Here is a 23,235-nt window from a genome sequence, read left to right on the forward strand (position 1 = left end):
CAAGACTTGAGTAAATTACGTTCACTTTCTGAATGGATTGGGGTGGGGGGGGGTTGAAGGCTATTCTATTGTTCCATGACTTTGCTGCTGTTTAGTTTAGTCTGTGTGATTGAGCCCGATGGAGGCAGGACCATCAGAGAGTGGAGTGCTACCTTCAGAGATTGTGGAGGCTGGCAGCAGTGATCCCGAGGAGCCTGTGCCCACTGGACATGCGCGCAGGGCCGCTCGAAGGAAAGAGCAGCTGCAGCAGCACAGGCGACTCGGGAGTAAGGCTGCAAGGTAACGGCCCCTCCCTGAGAAGATAAAAGCCAGCTGAGAAACTTTGCAGTTCTTTGCAGAAGGCAAAGAAGTTTGATACTCGAGCCTGGTGGACGTTAGAATATCTGAGTTGAGACTCTTTGATTTATGGTTTAGGAACTTTATCTGTTGTTCTTGGCAGACTTGCAAAAACTTGGCAAGGCTCTTTCTTATCGGAGCTAATTGGTTTGAAGCAGCCTTTTACCCGTGAAGGAACGGGATTCGTAAAGAATCATTAAAAGGTTGTGCTGTTACCTTTGTCCCGTGTTTGCTTCCTTGGAACCAGGTTTGGGTAGAACACCTGCTCCTTTGGGGTTTCCAAAGTCAGAGGGGGTTGAACACGGGCAGCCCTTAGCAGTGTTTGCCGCTAAGCGAAACCATTGTTTCCTTCCGCTTTACGGCCTTTCTTGCCGCTGGCATTAAGTGAATCGCTGCGGCGGCGAAGTTAGTAACATGGTTGTTAAGTAGGTCTGACTTCCCCACCGACTGTCTGTCAGAAGATTAGAAAAGGGGATGACGTGATCCGCACTCTGAAATAAACAATATGTATTGGAGACAATAGTATCTTGTAGCAGTATCTTGTAGTGTATGATTTAAACCTCAAACATTGCATTGAAATTCCGCTAAGTTTTCCCCTCCTTTCTGTTTCTTCATTTAGACCTGCTGTGATGACTGTTGAGGAGGGGGACTATGAAATCTCTCTTCGGGTGAGATCCGAATTGATGGAGAAGATATTCCTTAACATTCCCGCCGAATGGCTGAAGAAGGCTGTAGGTAATACCTTGGGACTCTGTGGTGTAACTTGGTGGAGGTTTTTTTGGTCTGTAATCCCTTAACTGCAAGTTTGTGACGCGACAAGTAATAATTCTAAAAGCAGAGAGCAAACCTCACTCTCTTCTAGCACTGATGACGTTACCTAGTTGGGTAATGAAACATCTGCAAGAGAATAACCAAGCTCAGAGGGCACCAAGGACTTCACAATCCTCCTCCCTCCAAACCCCACTCCCTTCTAGCACTGATGATATTACCTACTTGGGTAATGAAATGTGTGCAAGAAAATAACCAAGCTCAGAGAGCACTAAGGAGCCCACTGTAATAAATCTTCCTTGGCCACTGTCATCAGATCACACTCCATCTCAAATGTCTATGAAGATTATCAGTCATCCAGGTCATGGTTGTCCCAAAGATCAAGACATGACTCAACCTAGTGTGGTGCCCTCTAGCTGTGCCTTGCAGCTCAGGATGATGGGAGTTGTCATGCAAAAGATCTATAGATCAGTGGTCGCCAACCAGTGGGCTGGGGACCACTGGTGGTCCACGAGAAAATTTTGGTGGTCTGCAGAGGAATGCAATCCCCAAAGCAATTAATCCAGGCTGCGCGGGAACACAAGCCTGTGCTGCCCACATGGCCCGCGGGAACACAAGACTTGTGTCACTTGCATTGTGAACAACATGAGGTAGTGAGGGGAGGGGGAAAAGGGCGGAGGGGGAGAACTTGCCCCACTTACCCCTCGCACTTCGCCTGGCCACCAGGCTGCTGCTTTCCGCTTCTTCTGCTTTTGGCTGCAAGCAAGGAAAGCAGCAAAAGTCTTTCTTTCTCTCCCCCAAACTCCACCAGAAATGAGTCTTTGGGACCCTGCAAGGCCTCCTGCTCCAAGAGCAAAGATTCATTTCTGGTGGAGTTTGGGGGAGAGATAGAAAGACTTCTGCTGCTTCTGCTGCTCTCCTTGCATGAAGCCAAAAGTCTCTCTCTCTCTTCTCCGCCCCCCACCCCCAAGAACGGAGCTAGGGACGGTATCATGCAATCCCAAATAAAGAACGATCGATCGGTAGGAAAACGGGGTGGGGAATTTTCCTGCAGACTTTTTTGGGGATTTTCCCAGGGTCTCTGGTCCATGGGATTTAAAATTATGAATTTGGTGGTCCCTGAGGTCCAAAAGGTTGGCAACCCCTGATCTGTAGGGTTCCTGGTTGGTTGCATTCAGTGATGGCCTTAAGTCAAGGACTACCCGTATAGGAATTGCTAAGAAGCCCCCGCAGGCATTTTCTGGATCAGGGTTAGCCTGGAGAAGGGATTTCTGAACTCAGACCAGGGATAGCGATCTGTTTACATTCCATAAATTCCCTCAAAACCAAGAAGAGGCTCCCCCCCCCCCCACGTTTTGCCCTTCCATCCCATGGCCTGGAGCCTCCGATGGGAAAGGTTGTGAAGTCCTCTCCTCCTTCTGTTGCAGAACCTTCTTCAGATACCACCTACGGGATGCTGGTGGCTGATCTCTGCCACTCTCTGCTCACCGACTCCAAGGCGTCCCACCTTCTAACCCTTAGGAGCCATTTTGTCCTGGATGAAAACAGTTTCCCTCTGGAGAAGGACTTCCAGCTGCTGGAGTTCCACCTTGATCTCTGAAGCAGCCCTTTCTGATGAGGTTCCTCACTCCATTTCACAATCATACTAAAAAGACATAAAACGGGGACAAGGGAACGGGGTTTTTGTTTGTTTGCCTTGGAATGAATACGTGTCATTTTTATAAATACATTTTGTACGATTTAAGAGCCGTGATTTCTTCAGACAGTTATTAAAACCTACTCAAAAGATGAGTGTGTTTTCTTTGCTGGGCTTTTATCCCCAAGACTCCAGGAATTTCCTGAGAGAGAATTAAAGACATTAGAAAACGCTCCCTGCCAACATTTTTAAATGTGTTGCCTAAAATAACATATTTTTCCTTGCCGCACCCTTTTTCGTCAGCCGCAATTTTCACCTTCGTGTCATGAAGAAACTGTCGTTTTTGGCCACTGTACTGGCCACTGTAAAGAGGAGATGACAGTAACATCAGCTCCAGTATCCAATAACCCTTGAAATGGTTGTTTATTAAGGAAGAGTGTTAACAAAGGATGAGAGGAGTTCAGCTGATGAAGTAAGCCTACAGATGAAGTTGATCCAAATCCTGCATCCCTATGATTACCTATACCAGGAGATGGAATTTCATATGGAAGCAGCAATTGAGCAACAGAAGAATTACAAGGAAGAACTTGAGGAAGATTCACCCAAATCTGAATCAGGAGGATACCAGTGTAATCTGAATCTATTACCCCAGGCACAACAAAATAGCTCTTTTTGTGTGCAGAAGAACGAGGCAAAATTAAGCCAACTAATCCCGAAGGAAGAGGACCTTTAAATTGAGATGGAACTATTTTAACTTCCATGGGAAATTTAAACTCAATTTCCTCTTGAGTGATTAAATCGATCCCAGCGCTATTGGCTGTGGCTGGGGAGGAGTGAGAGAGACTGCTGGAGGAGTAAAGTAATATTTGCTTCCAATCTTCAGGGATCATTGTATAACCATTTTTTATTCCTTCTACAAGTCCTCTTGTAAAATTACCACTAATCCCATAGTCTGTAACTGCCTTTTTAAACTCTCTTAAGATCTGATAAGGCAGACCCTCCCATTCTGCTACTTGCAGTCCAAGCTGTGGCCCCTGACGAGGACGATATTGTACTGGACAAACAGACAGTAATTCTGCAAGTTCTGTTCCTGAGACAGAGGCATCCCTTTTACAAGTCTCTACCATTTTCTGAAAAGAATACTGAACAATAGAGTCAGGAGGCTTTTGCCCTGTATCTGCAGGAGCTGAGGGAATTGAAGACATATATTCAGGTGAAGAAAGGGGACAAATGACAGCATTAGTATAATGTGAAGGTGGAAGTGTTAAAAGAGAAAGTTCATTGTGACCAAATGTTTCAATTGCATGCCTACATAAATGCCACACATGCAAAACTTCTATTTTTGCTCGAGGTTCAGTATGCAATGTTTTCCCAATACGTTCCCAATCAGTTAATTTTAAAGACTCCTTTTCTGGGTACCATAGGCACTGAGCTGCAATCTCCTGGACCAGCCTTAAGAGATTTCTCTGTGGTAACTCGGTATTATTTTTCTTCAACAAATAGCCTAATTCATCTACATGCTTCCTTTGTTCCTCAGAAAGCGAAGGCCCCATACTTACAGAAACCAAAAGGTTGAAGAAACCACAAAGGGTTGAAGGTGCACCAAATCCTTGCCGGACGAAGTAAGAGGGTCCCTGTTCGGGTGCCAGTTGTTGTAATGACGAGGCAGTCGAGTTGTTTGATCATGAACCACTGAATTATGATCTTTATTGGAGTACAGTCTTGCATTTATATACATTTTTAGTTATCCTCCATCATTGGTTAACTTTGGTTACTGCTTAACTTTGGTTACTGTTTAGTACAGTAATCCATACAATTAATTATCTCTAATTAAAGTCTAACATATGTTTACCTCTCTAATCCTCCTTTATCCATAGATTAGTGACTTTGTTTGCCTGAGTTGTATTTGCTTGGAAACATTCTTTATCTGAGGTTTGCCATCCGAGATTGGAACATTCCTGCAATTACAACTCTACATGCTGTGATGACCCAGGCATGACACAAAAATAACAGTGTCACAAAAGTAGAATAAATTCCCTTTAATGCCTCCAACTTGGGCCCCAATGTCCAATTATCCTTGACTTTGATATCAACTCTTCCAAAAACATTCTACGAAGAGAGTAAATGCAGTCTGAACCAAAAGTAAAAATAATGAGAAGTAAAAAAAAAAACCAACACAAACCACACGGCAGGCCAGGATGATAAATTGCAGACTTCCACAAGATAACACAGCAACCACAGTTGGGAGGACTCCAAAACCCCGATAAGCCTCGACCAAGATAAAACACGCTTTGCTTCCAGCAAAGAGCTATTTAAAATGCCCCACTTATATCCTGTTCTCCCAGCTGCAACTAATGAAAGGGATCAGGGCCTTTTCCTCTCCCGTAAGACATGTTCCTCCTTGCGTGCCTTAGGATGAAGAGGGGACAGCCCTGGGTCTTCCTTTGAATGCCAGGCATGATATTCTTCCGATTAAAATCGGAATTCTGATTTTTTGGGGAATCCCCCCTTTCCCCCACCCCTTCTTCTCCTCCTTCCCCTCCCTCGGAGGCCCCGAGTCAGGAGTTGCTGGCGCGGCTCCAGTCCAGCACGTTGCCTCAGGAAGGGAAAGGCAAAAAGGAAGAGCCGGCGGGGCTTTGCAACGGCAGCAGCGGCTCCTGGTTTTGCCTTTCCCTTCCCCAGGCAACGCGGGACTGGAGCCGCGTGGAGCTGCGCCGGCGGTAGCAACTCCTGACAGCCCCAGCCAGATACCTGAGCGGAGCCCGGGCGGTGCGAGCAGAGGCCGCTGAGCGGCAGGAAAAGGGAGCTGGGCCAGCCACAGACCAGCCTCCGTGCAACACGCCACCGCCCGGCCCTGGCGAGGGAAAGCAGCAGGCGCTCCCCGGGCACGCGGCGGGGGGTCTCTTTTGGCCGGCCCCGATTTTTTTTTTAGAGCGGAATATCATGCCTGGAATGCCCAACCGGACTGTGCTCTTCCCCCATGTCTTCCACAGCCACCCAAAGCCACACTCCCACTCCCTGTCAGCTCCTCAATCTCTCCCTCAGAGTCACTCCAACAAGGGCATGACACCTTCAAACATCCTACTGCGTAAGGCAGGCTACTGTTGTGTTCAGTATTGGAATTCCGAAACGCAATACTTGCGTGTTGAAAAGAAGACATGATTCAAGATAGACCTGGAACATTTTATTCTTTGTCAGCTCTGCCTTCCTATTATGCACCAACAATTATTCTTACCTATTTGTTTAGAACAATGTTTGTTCCATATACAGAAAACACATTATGAAGCACCCTGATTATGTAAACAAATCAAAATATTTTCGGCAGGATTACATTCGGGTCCTTGGAAAAATATCTGGAAATTTAGCTTTACTCCCGATTGGCTGACGTGCTACATATTGAGAGAGGGGTGCAAAGTGTGCGGCACACAGACCCATCCTACGGGAGGGAGAGAAGCAAGAATTGTTTGCTATAGCGTCTGTGCATGATGAAAAGAAGCGGCAAACCCGAGGCAGGATCGAAAGTGCCCTGCACTGCCAAAATTGTTACCCGTGTGCCACATAGGATTTACACCTTATTTTATGGTATAGAGAGATCCTGGACACCCAAAGAATACTCAGAAGAGAGCCCTGCGAGGACTTTTGTGGCTCCCTCCTTCAGTCCTCTGGCTTGAAGAACGAACGAAGGACCCAGCTTTTACCAACGATGGTAAATGGCACCGCTTTTGCTTCACCCAATTCATCAAGCATTTTTTTGTTGTTGTTCAGTGACCAAGTCGCTAGGGTTTCTTCCCTGCCCCAGCAGCGCCCCCTCCCCAAAGTGCAGGGGGAATCCACACCCAGTGGTCGTCCTCCCTTAGTTGTTCATGAGCCCCTTCAGGAGATCTTCCGAGAGCTCCACCAGTGGGAACTCCGGGGAGGGAATGTCCAAGGGGGGCAGGCTGGGGATGGGAATGTCCTTGCCCTTCCCGGCACTAACCGCCAATTTCTGCCAGGGGCTGGTGGCGGAGGCGGCAGGTTCCGAAAGCTGCTGGAGGCCCCACAGCTCCGACTTTTCCACAAAGTCAGCGTCTGCATCCAGCCCCTTCTCCAAGGGAGACTTCAGCAGCCTGGCTCTCTCGGCTTTTAACTGCCGGTTCTCCCACCTCAGCCTCTCGTTTTCGGCAAACAGCATCTCCACGTGCTGCTCCAGGAGTGCAATTTTGGTGGCCTGCTCCTCCATTTTCATCTTGTCATCCTTGGGAGGCCTGTTCTTCACGCCCACGTCCAGGGGAGGCTCCTTCCTCTTCTGAAGCAGAAAGAGCAGCGTGTCCGGATCCCTGTCCAAGACCCCGCGGAACCCCTTCGCCTCCTCTGAGGAGGGCCTGCACTTAAGGCTGGCAGGTGTCCCATGTTGGTCCTCGGCTTCCTCGGCTGAGGGCTTAGAAGAGCTCTGCCCGTGGGCCACGCTCTCTCTGTCCACCAGAGGGCGGGCTTTTAACCTTTCGTCCCTTTTTGTTCTTTTCCATCGCTCTTGGATGAGGGGGATCTGTTTGAGGTGACTCTCCCTTTGCAATTCCAGGGATAACTGGGCCTGCCGAGAAACAAAAGGATAAGCCGCCTTTATCCGCTACTCGGGGAATAAAACAAGTTCTGGCATCCGAAGAAACACAAGTTCTCGAGCTCCCGCCAGCTGGTGCAATGTAACTCCAGTTTTAGAAGCCAGTTGGGGATAAAATATCAATATATCTGCATTGTAAGAATAAAGCCATTGCTTTGAATCAGGAAATAAACGTTTTTTTTCACAATGCCAAGTTGAGTTAGACACAAGCTTTTTCTATACATGAACAATAAATCATAAATCTGGCTTCTATCCCCCTTTTCTTTTATTTAAAATTCATCTTCATGTATACTGGAATACTGCATCCAGTTTTGGTCACCACATGGTAAAAAACATGTTGCGACTCTAGAAAGAGTAGAGAAGAGCAACCAGGATGATTTAGGGGACTGGAGACTAAAACATATGAACTGGGCCTGGCTAGTCTAGAGAAGGACCAGGGGAGACATGATAACGGTCTTCCAATATTTGAGGGGCTACCCCAGAGAGGAGGAAGGGGTCAAGCTATTTTCCAAAGCACCTGAAGGCCAGACAAGGAACAATGGATGGAAACTGAACAAGGAGAGATTTAACCTGGAAATAAGGAGGAATTTTCTGACAGGGAGAGCAATCAACCCATGGAACAGAAGTTGCCTTCAGAGGTTGTGGGAGCTTCATCACTGGAAGCTTTCAAGAAGAGATTGGACTGCCATTTGTCAGATATAGTGTAGGGCCTCCTGCTTGGGAGGTGGGCTGGACTAGATGATCTACAACAGGTGTGTCCAACCTTGGCAACTTTAAGACTTGTGGACTTCAACTCCCAGAATTCCTCAGCCAGCAAAGCTGGCTGAGGAATTCTGGGAGTTGAAGTCCACAAGTCTTAAAGTTGCCAAGGTTGGACACCCCTGATCTACAAGGTCCCCTCCAACTCTGTTAATCTGTATCTGTATGCCAAACAAGCAATGGCAGCACATAAAGCCAGCCTCCCCACCCCAGCCTTTCCCTCCAGACTGCAGCTGAGAAAGGCTGGCCTTCCTTTTGGGAGAAGCTGGCACCGACCAGTGGGGTGGGAATGGAGATTTTGCAGTATCCTTCCCGTGCCACGCCCACCAAGCCACGCCCACAGAATCAGTAGTAAAAATAAATGGAATCCCACCACTGCCTGTCCCCAATCCCCACCCACCCCAAAATAGCATCAACTGCAGCCCAGGTTCCTGGCCGGGATCAGAGTCACACCAAGGGACTGTTCACTGCCGAGAGCAGCCACTGAGGAGGGAAGCCTCACCTGATCTGATTGGGTCAGCTTCATAGCTTCTAGAAGGTATGCTGCATGAGACACAAAATGGTGACATGGTTTAGAGGGGCCGCTTTTGCGCAGCTGCCCTTTCCTTCCCCCCCACCCCCACCTAAAGCGAACTGGAGGAGGATGGGGGACTTTGGTCCGACTGGGGCTTCTTCAGCCCCTTGACGGAACGCCCAAGGAAGGACGAAAGGTGCCCTCTTCGTTTAAAAGGGGTCTCTTTCCCCTCCCCCCCCCCAAACATGACAACTTTTGATAAGTGAATGGAAAATCACACTGTGAATCTTAAAAGCTATACGTGAAATATAACTCTGGCGGCCAAACTGCTTTCTGCAACCCCTTTAACCAGCATCATTCCGAGAAGACCTGCACCGCTCTCAACTGGAAGCTTTGGGACAATGGACTTAACTGTCGATTCCCTGTAAGAACTGTGATTCTGGTTCCAATGACACACTTTTTTATTTTGATTTCATTTATATCCCACCTTTATTATTTCGATTTATAACCCAAGGCGGCAAACACAGCTAATAGAGCCTTGGTGGCGCAGCGGTTAGATTGCAGTACGGCAGGGCTACTTCTGCTGCCTGCTGGCTGGCCTGCAATTTGGCAGTTCAAATCTCACCAGGCGCCAAGGTTGACTCAGCTTCTCGTCCTTCCGAGGTGGGTCAAATGAGGACCCAGATTGTTGAGGGCAAAAGAGGCTGACTCTGTAAACCGCTTAGAGAGGGCTGTAAAGCACCGTGAAGTTATATATAAATCTTAAGTGCTATTACAACCAACCCGTTGAGACAAGTTGAGACGAAAGAGAGTGACTGGCCAAAGTCACCTAGCCGCCATTCAAGCCAAAGGTGGGACTAGAACTACCAGTCTCCAGGTTTCCTTCACCACCAGCCAACTTTGCACTGTGATCCTTACCCCTGACCCAGTAAGGATCTCGCTTACTTACCACCTCCTTTTGCGCTGACTTAACTTCTGTCCTAACAAGGATGTCTGGGGGATTCGAGCAAATGTCCACAATGGCTCACCTGCTGCCTTTTGGTGACAGGAAACAGCTTCTTCATACTTCCCCACGGCCAGCAAATGGTCAGCTTTCCTGCTCTGCTGATGAGCCTACAAAAAGCCCAAACCTTTAAAGCACCAGGAGAGCAAGCGGCTGCTTGAGTGCCTCTAACGAGAGAGACAGAGCTGCAGATTAACTGACCCGCCCCCACCTTGGGATGGCATGTACATGACTTGCTCTCTACCAAAGAAGGTAAAAGGATCGCCTGCCCAGATGCCCGCTGTCTGGGCACAAGGCTAAGAGAACTTGCAAAATGGCTCACGAGACAGGACGAGCAGAATAAAACAAGAAAAGTAAAAGGATACTAGAGAGAGGGAGGGAGCAAGAGAGGGAGGGAGAGGGGAGGAGGCAGGGAGGGAGAGAGGGAGAAAGAGGGATAGATGGAGAGGGAGGGAGAGGATGGAGAGGGAGGGAGAGGAGGAAGAGGGAGGGAGAGGAGGGAGAGAGGGAGGGAGGAAGGGAGGGAGAGGGGAGGGAGAGGGAGGAGGGAAAAAGGGAGGAGGGGAGGGAGGGAGGGAGAAAGGGAGAGAGAGAGGGGAGAGGGAGGGAAAGGAGAGGGAGAGAGGGAGGAAGGGAGGGAGGAGAGAGGAGGGAGGGAGGGAGGAGGGAAGGAGAAAGGGGGGGAGAAAGGGAGGGACAGAGGGGGAGGGAGAAAGGTGACGAAACTGGGCGCCCGGACAATGCGCCCATCCCCAGCCGTTGTCGGGATGTCTCCCGATTCATCACCTGGGAAAGCCTAGCAGGACCCCCAAAAGGGGGCCCAGGACAGGAGCCTCTCCGACCGGGCAGCCTGCGGGCACTCCTGGCCCCGTCGCCCCCTCCCCGGAGGCATGGGGACCCCGGGGGAGGGAAGGGGGAAGAGCCCCGGAGAGAGCCGCCTGCCTGCCCAAGCGCCTCGAGAGCGAAGGGCCGCCCGGGCAGACTCCGCCACACCGGGACCCTCCCGTGAGCACCAGCCCAGGGGCTGCTCCGGAACCCCGTTTCCCGGGAGGGAGGCGCTTTAGACTCCCCCCCGCCTCTCGGGTCCCGCCCAGCGGACGGCTTTCGAGCCCGGCCACGGAGCCCGCGGGCAAGCCCCGGGCCGGCTGGACCTCCCGCTCGCCCGGCCCGCGGCCCTCACTAGGTTGAGCGGCGCCTCCATCGCCTCCATGGGCGGCTGCGGGGACATCGGCGGCGCCAGGCGGGCCTCCCCGCCGCCCCGCGGGCGTCTCTCGCTCGTTCGCTCTCTCTCTCTCTCTCTCTCCTCTTCGGCCCCGCTTCCGCTTGCCACAACGTCACTTGCGCGCGCCGGCCGCCGCCACCAATCGCCAAGCAGACATGACGTCACTACGCCGCCGCCAATCGCCAAGCAGGCATAGGCGTCACCGTCGCTTCTAATGAAGCGGAAATACCTCGCTTGCAAGCTCCCTCTCCGATTGGCCTCCGGCCACGGCTGACGTCACCCTGACGTCTCGGGGGAGCGTCCTGTTTGGGGGATATGGCCCGGAGGAAGGCGGGCTTCCGTACTGGCTTCGTCCGGCTGCTTCAAGCGTCCCTCCAGACTTCCAAACCCCGGCCGCCCCTCCAGCTGGCAGGAACACCGGCACACTCGCGGGGGCCGCTGGGAGTCGTAGTTCCTCCTCCCACTGGAGGGCGCAAGGGGCGATTAGGAGCTGCCCTTCTTCCGCATTTGGAGGCTGCAGGAGGACGGGGGAGCGACAGGGCGCCGGAATGAGCGGCCGTACCCTTGCAGGAGGGAGGGGGCTACATATATATATATATCTATATCCCCCGTGTGTGTGTGTATATATATGTATAACTAAATTAAGGTTTGGTTCCCTATATATATATATATATATATATATATATATATATATATATATGTGTGTGTGTGTGTGTGTGTGTGTATAGTATACAGTATATAGTATACACAATAAAGTAACACAATGTTGCCAGCCAATCAAGATACAAAAAGAGCCAAAAACAGACAGAAGATATTAGAAACACCAATCAAGCAGAACACAGCAAACTCCAAGACCAATAAACACAGACCAAAACTCCCAACCAATCAGGATGAAGAAAAACCATTCTGGCACAGCAATAGGCTGCCCCAAATTTAAATCTGAAGCCACTGTAAAAGTCTGACTCACAGATGAACACAATACAGAAGCCTGATGATGGCAGATGAGATTCTGCCGAAAGTTGCTACAACTTTAAAAGCACAGGTACAATGATGTGGGAAAATACCCGAACAAAGCTGAATGCCATACATATACATACACACACACACACACACACACACACACAATATGTCTGTATGTATCTATATAATCTCTCTCTGTGTGTGTGTGTGAGTGTGTATGTGTATATATATTGTTGTGCATGACTACATTCCCACTCATGCTAGTAATACTATTGCTAAATTTGCAGATGATACAACAGTGGTGGGACTTATCTCCGGGGCGGGGTGAGTCTGCCTACCGAGATGAGGTGTACCATTTGCCTTTGTAGTGTGGAGACAACAACTTGGTCCTCAACACCAATAAGATCAAGGAACTTATAGTGGATTATAGAAGGAACAGATCAGACCTCCAGCCCTTGCTTATCAATGGAGACTGAGTGGAACAAGTGGCCAGTTTTAAGTTTCTGGGTGTTACCATAAAAGAGGATCTGACCTGGGATGTCCACATTGCAGCCCTGGTCAAAAGGGCTCAGCAGAGATTATACTACCTGAAGCTTCTCAGAAAACAACAACTGAATAAGAAACTGCTGGTGACCTTCAACCACTGCACCATAGAGAGTATCTTAACTTATTGTATCTGTGTAGGGTTTGCCAATTGCACAGTGGCAGATAGGACAGCACTCCAGAGGGTTAATGTCATTGCCCAAAAGATCATGGGTTGCCCTCTCCCCTCTTTGGAAGAGCTTTATAGCTCCCGCTGCCTTAAGAAAGTTCAAAACATTCTCAAAGATCCATCTCATCCTGAGAACCCTTTTTTTGAACTATTACCATCTGGCAGACAGTACACAATAATAAAAACAAGGACAAATAGGCTGAAAAACCGCTTCTATCCCAGGGCAGTAGCTCTTTTGAATTCTGCTGTATAGTGTAGTGTTGGTGCATTGTCGGGGGTTTCCGGTTCAATGTGTGAAAGGTGAAGAATGTGTGTTTGTGTTTATTTTCATGCTCATGGTCATGATGTGCACTGAAGATGGTGTTTGATTTCGTTGTACGAGGTGCAATGACAATAAAGTAAACTAAACTAAGTTAAGGTTTGTCTGGGAAACTTGATCTGCACTCTGGAATTACACGTCCCATTTCAGAAAAAGCTTTCCATTTGGTTGGTTGCCTTTCAATTTAGGGACTCAGTAGCTAAGACGCTGAGCTTGTCGATCAGAAAGGTCAGCAGTTAGGCAGTTCGAATCCCTGGCGCCGTGTAACGGAGTGAGCTCCTGTTCCTTCTCCCAGATTCTGCCAACCTAGCCATTCGAAAGCCCATAAAAATGCAAGTAGAAAAATAGGGACCCCTTTGGTGGGAAGGTAACAGCGTTCTGTGTGCCTTCAGTATTTAGTCATGCCAGCCACATGACCACAGAGACATCTTCAGACAGCTCTGGCTCTTTGGCTTTGTAACGGAGATGAGCACCGCCCCCGAGAGCCGGAAACAACTAGCACATATGTGTGAGGGGAACCTTTACCTTTGAATTTAGTCAAAAAAGAAAGAAAGCTAGAACAAAGAAACACGTTGAAGTGGCTTGGTCTATGTTGACATGCGAGAAAAGCGCAAAATTTATATCCGAGACTTAAAAACTTGCCAAGCTGTTTTATGCCTGAGAAAAATCACATTGCCCCCCTCCCCAATTCAAAGAAGGCTGTATTTTAAGACCTGAGTTTTTTGAGTCAGAACTTTCTGGGAGAGGTTTGAGCCTCATAAGTGTTAGGGATCCCTTTCCCTTTCTCTCCCACAAATGCATTCTGTAGGTAACGGTTTTCATACTGTGAAGCAAGCCCTTTTCCTAACACACAGCCTCCTGCATTCCTCTTTCGTGGAAGTTTGGCAGGTGGCCAAAGTGTTTCCTTTTTCTCTGTTCGTTCTACCTTTGGGGTGTGAATTTGGCTCTGCGCACTTGAGTTTTCTTAACCTGCTGGCATTCTTCAGTTGCTCAGTTCCACAGAACGCATCAGGGAAAGTTGTGCTTGCAAAAAAAAAAGTGGCATTTTCTTCTACTGCCTACAATTTAACACATTTGTACGACTGCCCATCTCACAAACATGACTCCAGTCTGCTAACATTAAAATGGAATAGAAGATAATAGAAGGGTATAGAAAATAGAATAAAATAGAGAATAGAGTAGAGTAGAGTAGAGTGAATAGAATAGAATAGAATAGAATAGAATAGAATAGAATAGAATAGAATAGAATAGAATAGAATAGAATAGAAAATAGAGAAGAAAAGAATAGAAAATGGAATAAAATAGAGAATAGAGTAGAATAGAATAATAGAATAGAATAATAGAGTAGAATTAGAATAGAATAAAATAGAATACTAGATTAGAATCAGAATAGAATAGAATTAGAACAGAATAGACTTTCTTTATTGACCAAGTGTGATTGGACACACAAGGAATTTGACTTTGGTGCATATGTTCTCAAGGTACATAATGAAAAAAATAAAATACAAGTCACAGAGAATGATTAAAAAAACCCAGAAAAACTATCAGAGAGCATTTCACCGAGACTGCCATTGGCAGCGCCATCTTGGGAAAAGCAATTTTTAAAAACCCCAAGTTTTCAATGCCGTGCAGACTGCACCAGGGCCCCAGCAAGCCTAATCTTTGGAGAATTGAAGGCTGGCACCCTGGCAGAAATGGCTCTTTTCCTGGCCTTGCCAGGTGGTTATATCACAGAAGGGATCCCAGCATGTCTCTCCTGATGGATCTTACAAGACAGTTATGGTCCCGTAGGACAGGGGTCTCCAACCTTGGCAACTTTAAGCCTGGTGGAATTCAACTCCCAGAAAGTTGCCAAGGTTGGAGAAAATACGACTTACTTTGCTTATTAAAGCCACATTGTTGTTATCTGGCTGTAGACTAGTGCATTCTAGTTAGATTCTATGGAGGAAAGCATTAGCTACACTGGCAGTCAAATTACTACTGTCAGGCAACTTCCAAAGTTCTCAGATTTATAAATTTCCTTTTTCTATGGCTGATCAAATTAGGGGTTCTTTTTTTTTTTTCCCTGAAAGAAACAGTTCACCTGTTTTGCAGCTGCAAAAATATATGGATTTATGGCTGATAACCTTTAGTGTAAAATGGGCAAAGGAGTTCCAATAACAAACAAAGTAAAGGTAGTCCTCAACGTGCGACCATAATTGAGCCCAACTTTTATGTTTGTGATGACCCAGGTGGGATACAAAACAAACACAGTCACAGAAAACCGGTGAAGCCCCTTTTATTCCTTCACTTTGCTTCCAAGTTCCAAATATTCTTGATGGAAGATGAAACTCCCACACAAACAGTTACAAAAAGAAGGAAAAAAGCAACACAAACCAGGCAAGATAAGGGCTGGAGGACATTCACAGATAAGACACACTAAGAAGGACGCCAAACTCAGAGAGGAACCATAAACTAGAGATATTTCCACGCTTTGTTTCCAGCCTTAGCCCATACGCAGGTCCGTACACTTATTCAATTGTCACAGCTGCAGCCCATGAAGAGGATCAAGGCCCTCTCCTCCTGAGTAGACCACGTCTCTCCCTAATCCTCTCCTCCCTGCGTGCCCTAGGATGGAGAGGGGATGGGCCTGGGTCCTCCTCTGCCTGCTCAGCAGACCTCTACCCTTCCCCAGCCTCCTCCACCACCTCCGGAGCCACACTTCCACTCCCTGTCGGCTGTTCCTCCTCTCCCTCAGAGTCAGTCTCCACCAGGGGCATAACGATGTTGCTAAGGGAGACAGTTTTGCCCATTTTACGATTTTTCTTGCCGTTTCTTTGTTAAGTGAATCCCTGCAGTGGCCAAATTAGTAACACGGTTGTTAAGTGAATCTGGCCTCCCCATTGATTTCTCTTGTCCTAGGGTTGCAAAAGATACTTGCAAACCATCATAAATCCAAGTCAATTGTCAAGCATCCGAATGTAAATCACGTGACGATGGGGATACTGCAACATTCATAAATGTGTGAAAAATAGTCATAAGTTACTTTTTTTCAGTTCCATTGTAACTTTCATAACAAGATAAATAGCAAGTTAAGCTCTCCTAATATATATATATTTTTAAAATGCATTTATTTCTTTTTATTCTTTTAAAAACAATCCTATTTGTCATATTTGTTTAAAATGAGTTAGATTCAACAAGTCATATTTGTTTAGCTTCAGTTGTTGAATTCAAAAAGCGGAAGATTCAATTACTGTTTTGTTAGGCATAGTACCAGAAAAATACAATAAAGGGAATCTATATTTAATATTACATATCTTGACGGCGGCAAGAATTGTATATGCACAGCATTGGAAAAATGAGGAGCTACCCATAAAAGAAGATACTAGATTGTGCAGAAATGGATTGGTTGACATTAAAGATAAAAGACAAAGAAGATACAGAATATTTTCAAACATGGGATTTATTTTATCAATGGACAATAGAAGTAGAAATTTATTTATTGTCAATGGACAATAGAAGTAGAAATTAGAAATTGGAAAAATATTATTATGTATGTTTTATGTTTAATGTATTATTATATTATATACTATTATGTAAGCAAATGAACCCAGGCTATACTCTGTTCATAAAGTACTTATGTACGTACATATTAGGTTCTAACATTCCTAATAAGATTTCTGGTTTGTTATTTCCTCTAACTATGATCTAATTTTTTGCCAGTATCTCTGTGCATGAGGGCACATCCACCACATATGGAAGTATGTTCCCTGGTTATGATTGTATCTCCAACATTTGGGTATGATATTTGGAAACATTTTGGCTCTTCTGGCTGGTAGATGGTGCCAGCAGTATAACATTTTATATACTGTATATTCTGTTTATAAGGGACTGACAATGTTAATTTATAATTTACTTGCCAAATATGTTCCCACTGTTCCAAATTAATGCTATGGCCTATATTTTTAGCCCAGGTTATCATACTTTCTTTAACAGTTTCTTCTTTCATTTTATAATCCAATAAATAATTTTATATTTTACTAATCACTTTTTCTCAACGCCTTGTAATATTTTGTCTACACAACTCTTGCTGAGTTATGTAAAAACCGAATATATATAAATAAATTGTTGTTGTTTTTTTAAATGACTAAAGTGTTGGCGGTTCTGCTTTGGTTCTACGGCCGTGAAAGAAAGGCTGTCATTCCACTTCAGAATGGCTGCTGTCCCTGCCATAAAATAGCATCGTTTTCCTCCAGCTGGGTGGCGAACTAAGTCAGCACTGCCATTTGTCCCCATTAACGAGCAGCTTCCTTGCAGGATTCCACATTTCAGAGAGGAATTTGAGAGTAGGAGGGTGAAGCGTTTCTTTGCCCTTTCACCTGTCAAAATCCTCACTTGACCCACAGGGTAAGGGGAGCCTGCCGGGACCGTCCTCTCCCTAAAGAGACGGAATTCTTCAACCCACACTCTGCCTGGCACGGATGACTCTTTCTCTGCTCTTTGTGTCTTCGAGTTTTGACTGGGTTGGGTCTTTTTTATCTTCACACATCGCGGAAGACAGGCTTCTCAGTGACAAGGCTCCACAACCTCCCACACAGTGTCTTTCTACCCCAAAGAGAGCCCGGGGGCTTCCTTTCATTCTGAAGAGCAGTTTTCAGACAAAAGAGGTTTTCCTTTCTCTGGCTGGCACCAGCTATCTTCCTTGCTTTGCTACACACACACACACACACACACACACAGAGAGAGAGAGAGAGAGAGAGAGAGAGAGAGAGAGGGAAGCTCATGGACTGGATAGGAAAATTCCCTTTTCAGAAGCCGCCACCATCACTCCGGCGGCTGGTGAAGATAAACATGAAGAAGTCCAGTTTCTGAACAATATTCTGTAACAAAAAATTACAGCGGAGGACCTTGGGACTATATAGAGTGGAATAAGAATAGAATAGAATAGAATAGAATAGAATAGAATAGAATAGAATAGAATAGAATATTGGGATGAAGAATAGAATAGAATTAGAATGAATAGAATAGAATAGAATAGAATAGAATAGAATAGAATTCTTTTATTGGCCAAGTGTGATTAGACACACAAGGAATTTGCCTTGGTGCAAATGCTCTCAGTGTACATAACAGAAAAAAATACATCTGTCAAGAGTCTAGAATCATCAGGTAATAATACTTAATGATAGTCATAAGATACAATAAGCAATCAATTCATACTAGGACACAGTCAATATAAATCGTAAGGATATAAGAGAAAGTTACAGTCATACAGTCACAAGTGGGAGGGGACGGGTGATAAGAAGTGATGAGAAGATTAACAGTAATAGTAGTGCAGACTTTGTAAATAGTTGGACAGGGTTGAGGGAATTATTTGTTTAGCAGAGTGATGGCGTTCGGGGAATAACTGTCCTTGTGTCTAGTTGTTCTGGTGCGCAGTGCTGTATAGCGTCGTTTTGAGGGAAGGAGTTGAAGCAGTTTATATCCAGGATGTGAGGGGTCTGTAGATATTTTCACAGCCCTCTTTTTGACTCGTGCATTATACAGCTCTTCCATGGAAGGCAATATATCACATATAAAAATATATCACGTTTTTAAAAGCATCCCATGCTCCCCAGGCAGGAAAGCATAACAAGGGATTCAGGGAGGTTTCTTACAAAGGAAAAGAGTGATTGGCAAATTCAATTTAAATTTGCGGGACAAGCATCTCCTTTTCGAAGCTCAAGTTCTACCCAGGCTTCTTGCTGACATGATGCTCAATAAATCTGAGCCAAATTAAAGGCAGCAGCACAACCACCTGCCCTCATTCATATATGCTCTGGTATTAGGAGTCAGGAATTATCCTCGGTCCCCACTTCCTGGGTTTCACTGTGCAACGCCTGATATCTGAGCTGTGTGGGAGAAAGTTATTCAGAATTATGAAACAGGATAAGCTGAGGTGAGAGAGGACATCGGGCAGTGGGGGAAGGACACCATAGCAGTAAGCTCAGTTGAAATGTCTGGTTGTGCTTTGTGGCTATGGGCAGCCCAGCCCTGGTTTTTGCCACAACAGCCTCCATAATAGCAAACGCATCGGCCCAGCTGGGACTGAGCTTTCGAACTGGGCCTGGGAGGGGTTGCATTTCACCGTCTGCCTCTGCGGAAGATGGAGGCAGCGCCCAGATCCTCTTCCAGGCAGCCTTTGGGCGTGAAGAACCCACGGCCGCAGCAGTGGTGGGATTCAAATTTTTTTACTACCGGTTCTGTTAGATCGGGTAGATCGGTCCCAATGAGAGACGCAAGACCAGTGTACTTCAAAGCTCTTATTTTATTGTATAGTTCTGTTTAGGATCTTGGAGCCGCGGTAGCCCTTGACAGGCCAATGACAGGGCTTTGAATCTCCCACGATCGGCTCGGCCAATCGCGGTTGATTCTTAGAAAACCAATCACGGCAGTTCAGTAGACCAATTGGGAAGCGGCCAGTGTGGACCAATCAGATTTCATCTTTTGGAGTATGTTAATATAGAACAGGTGCTATGGGTGTGGCTTGGTGGGTGTGGCAGGGGAAGGATACTGCAAAATCCCCATGCCCTCCTCACCCCACTAACCTGCTTTCCAGCTCTGTTTTCCTGTGCAGGGCAACAAAAGAAGACCCAGCCAATCAGCTGGGACTTGGGAAGCAGAGAATAGATGGGGGTGTGGCCAGTCAGAGGTGGCATTTGCCGGTTCTCCGAACTACTCAAAATTTCTGCTACCGGTTCTTCAGAACTGGTCAGAACCGACTGAATACCCACCTCTGCCTGGCTGTAGCTCCTGAGACACCATGGCTTCTCCTTGGTGTGTGCCATGCTCTCTTCAACTAAGGGGCAATATTGCCTCATCCATCATGATTTACTTAATGTTTTCTGAATGTAGCTATTGTTGATTAACATTTAATGTGAACATATCATACGCCTGATATATTATTGCAGCCATTAATCAAGTAATTTTATTAATGAAACGTAGGAAGGAGTCAAATCTTTGGCGTACTTCTGTGAGTGATTATTAAAGATGGTAGAAAAGAGAAGCCAATTGTTCAGAGTGTCATTAATACCCATTTATTTTCTTTAGTGTACAGTGTCGTTAGATACTTTAACCTTAGTTAAGTTTGATGCTTAATTTGCTGACGACACTAAATATTAATAAGCCTGAAAAATACAAAGTAGGCGATGAGCTCAGATAATGGACAGATGATTCATGCCACTCCTTAATGCTTTGAAACCGGTATGCTGCTCCTCTGGCAAATGTTTCACGCAACACACTCTTGAAACCAAATCTTCGGTTAGAATTAACGGAATTTGTTTCTTCGTTTCCAAAAGAGAGATTGCCAGGTGTTCAGTGGTGGGATTCCAAAATTTTTACTACCAGTTCTGTGGGCGTGGCTTGGTGGGCGTGGCAGGGGAAAGAAACTGTAAAATCTCCATTCCCTCCCCACCTCACTAACCTGCTTTCCGGCTCCGTTCTCCTGTGCAGGGCAACCAAAGGGGACCCAGCCGATCAGCTGGGACTCAATGGGAGGCAGAGAAGAGATGGGGGTGGGGCCAGTCAGAGGTGGGATTTGCCGGTTCTCCGAACTACTCAAAATTTCTGCTGCCGAACTCCAGAACTGGTCAGAACCGACTGAATACCACCTCTGCATGCGTTTCACCTTGTAAGGAAGGCTGACTTACAGGCCCACCAGCCAACCCTGGCTGTTAGATCGCGGGAAAAATGAGGCTCGAGACCAGTGTAACTTCAGCTCTTTATTTAGTTCTTAAATTCCGTCTTAGTGGTCCTTTGCGAGCCAATCACAGTAGTGTATTAGAACCAATCACTACACAGTATATGTGGACCAATCAGAAAAGGGTATTCCAAGTAAGTTAATATAGAACACTGGCCATCCAAAAGAGCTTTGGGAAAACCTTCCAAGAGGCTGCCCGTTCCACAGACACTTCAGCCGCTCTCTTTTATTGAATTGCTTGCCCACAATTAAGCCTTTGGGGCAAAGTCCAAAGTAAACATGTTGGCCTGCTCCTTTCATCTATAAAATTGATGAGGGTGTGGAATCATAACTCACCACAAAGTCAGCATTACAATGTGGTGCTGTCTAGTGTGTCTCTTGACGTCCTATCAGGACAACATCAGATCTCCCCACACTTGACTCTGGGTCCTTCAGAAGGTAAAGTCCCAAAGGTGCTTTTTTCAAGAGGCAAATGGACTTCCTTTCTTTCTTTTATTTGAAGATGTTTTGCTTCCCATCCAAGAAGCTTCTTCAGCTCTGACTAGAAGGGTAGGGAATGGAAGAATGTTCAACAGTGAAGAGACACAGGACAAAAAATATCCTGCAAAAAGCACAGCTCCAAAACACGATCTTTTCAGCAATTCCATGGCTGCTCTATATACCCATTTGCACTACTCAGCTGACCCTGAGGACACAGATAAACCCCCAAGTGGCCTCAACGATTTTCTAAAAGGATGCAAATGACCAGTTATTTGCAGGGAATATAAACCCTTCCATTCCCCACCATCCAGTTAGAGCTAAAGAAGCTTCTTGGGTGAGAAGAGAAATGTCTTCACAGGAAAACAAGAAAGTCCAGTTGCCTCTTGAAAAAAGTACCATGTCCTGGATGGCTGAGAATCTCCATGGATATTCAGGAGCTAAAGGGCTTCCTTGTCTGACCACCCAAGCACAAAAATCCATTCTGTACCCACCATTTTTTCCAAGCAGAAACAATTAGAAAAGGCATAATACAATTCCCAACAATGCCAACGTCCATGAGATCCCAATTATATACCCCTCTGTGGGCCAATTTCCTCACCTTGGCAGGGCGTGGTTTACGAGGACTTAAGACTGCCCTGCGAATAAAGTTGAGGGCCTCTGGCAGCTGAGCTAGGTTCTTGGGGGCAGCCGTGCAGAAGTGGGACTGGTCTTAAGGTCGAAATGCTGACGTCACGAACACACAAACACAGACCCCACTCCACAGCCAGACTGTGGGCAACTTTTAGCTCATGCCTGAAATGCGGCCACGAAAGTTCCATGAACCAACAAGTGATCTGAGCCCTGTTGCCTTTCAGTGGGGTTTCACAAATGCCACTGTTTCAGAAACAGATTATTTATTGCAGCAAATTGCAAAGCGTGCCGCTGCCTATTTTATATCTTTTAATATCTCTGCATTAGAAATGAGTGATTACTTTTTAATATTATTGGTAATCACCTATCCCCTCCTGTAAAGATACATTTCTCGGGTGATTGTGTTATATGCTTAATAATAGTACCAATAGGCTCAGTTTTCCTTTGAATAAAAATGATGTGAAATAATACCTACCCTAAAGCAACTTTAATGTCATTACAGAATGGTAGGAGTAAATTAAGCGGTATTTAGCCACCAAAGTCTTTAATTTCATTGCATTTGAGTGGGAATGAGACATTATGAGGTCCAATTTAAAAAGTCACTAATGTTTTTACATCAGAGTAGGAGTAAATTAAACAAAACCACTCCTGAACTGTTAATACCATTTTAATTGAATGTCATTCCGTTTCCTGCTGCTGCTGCTCTTGGTGAGGTTCCTAGACCTGACCAGGACCTATTGTGGCTGCTCAGGGATGAATCCAGAGTTACCAACTAAAGTGACAACTGGACAGGAGATTCCGCATCCTTCTAAGCTTCATGTAGCATTGCGATAAAATATTGAACAGATCCGACACGTTTACAAGCAAAGCAGCGGGTGGGAGCCTGGCGGCTCACACCGGTTCTAGCAGTCTGGTAGCACCGGTGAGCAGTTGGTCCCGCCCACCAGCACCCACCCTTTCCTGTTGTATATTTCCTTTGTTTGTGGCTCAGCTGATAGGCATGGCAGAGAGGATTGCCACGCCTCAGCTGTTTCACTCACCAGCACTGATGGCAAGGTAAGTTTTCATGCTTAAAATTGCCTGTTTTAGGACACTCCGCACAAAGCGCGTGCCCATAGAACCGGTAGTAAAATATTTTGAATTCCACCACTGAAGCAAAACCATTATTCTTCCCTATAGTTAAAAAAATAATAATATAGAAGATGTGAAGTACAGAGGTTGAATTTTAAAATGAATACATGGGATCATCTGCTTACTGTCAGCTGAATAGTTCACTCTTTGCTTGCAGTTTAGTTTAGTTTGCTTTACTTTACTTTACTTTACTTTACTTTACTTTACTTTACTTTACTTTACTTTACTTTACTTTACTGTCATTGCACCCCGTGCAGCGAAATTAAATGCCATCTTCAGTGTACATTATGACAATGAAAATAAACACAAACACACATCCTTCAATTCTATTGAATTGAAAACCCCTGATATTGCATTAATATTGCACTATACGGTAGAATTCAATAGAGGATAGAAGCTCTTTTCCAGCCCATTTGTCCTTGTTTTTATTATCCTGTACCGTCTGCCAGATGGT

At 46.0% G+C, this 23,235-nt stretch overlaps 2 protein-coding genes across 10 annotated transcripts in view; one reads left to right on the forward strand and one right to left on the reverse strand.

Annotated features, from left to right (window-relative positions):
- Positions 1–23,235, forward strand: part of SHLD2 (shieldin complex subunit 2) — a 133,984-nt gene that overhangs the window by 36,591 nt on the left and 74,158 nt on the right. For 5 of the 6 annotated variants that reach the window (XM_026674204.2, XM_087963849.1, XM_087963846.1 and 2 more), the window contains 2 exons: positions 956–1,071; positions 2,532–2,892. In XM_026674204.2, coding sequence (XP_026529989.2) covers positions 956–1,071; positions 2,532–2,704 — 289 coding nt within the window. In that variant the 3' untranslated portion in view covers positions 2,705–2,892. Of the gene's footprint in view, positions 1–955; positions 1,109–2,531; positions 2,893–23,235 lie in introns of those variants that run through there. The other variant, XM_087963848.1, reaches the window with a different exon arrangement.
- NRBF2 (nuclear receptor binding factor 2) lies at positions 5,903–11,101 on the reverse strand. 4 transcript variants are annotated; one of them, XM_087963860.1, is made up of 4 exons: positions 10,794–11,101; positions 9,639–9,723; positions 8,599–8,639; positions 5,903–7,310 (listed from the first exon to the last, which is right to left on the reverse strand). In XM_087963860.1, the coding sequence occupies exons 1-4, from the start codon at positions 10,839–10,841 to the stop codon at positions 6,594–6,596; spliced, it is 891 nt and encodes a 296-aa protein (XP_087819986.1). In that variant the 5' UTR covers positions 10,842–11,101; the 3' UTR covers positions 5,903–6,593. The 4 variants fall into 4 exon arrangements, with proteins under 4 accessions (XP_087819986.1, XP_087819989.1, XP_087819987.1 ...); XM_087963863.1 differs by having other exon boundaries at positions 9,639–9,780; positions 10,794–10,944; XM_087963861.1 differs by lacking the exon at positions 8,599–8,639 and having other exon boundaries at positions 10,794–10,960.

The sequence above is a fragment of the Notechis scutatus genome, chromosome 4, assembly GCF_049901735.1.
Source record: "Notechis scutatus isolate UNSWTSFEM ecotype Mainland chromosome 4, rNotScu1.2, whole genome shotgun sequence".
NCBI lineage: Eukaryota > Metazoa > Chordata > Lepidosauria > Squamata > Elapidae > Notechis > Notechis scutatus.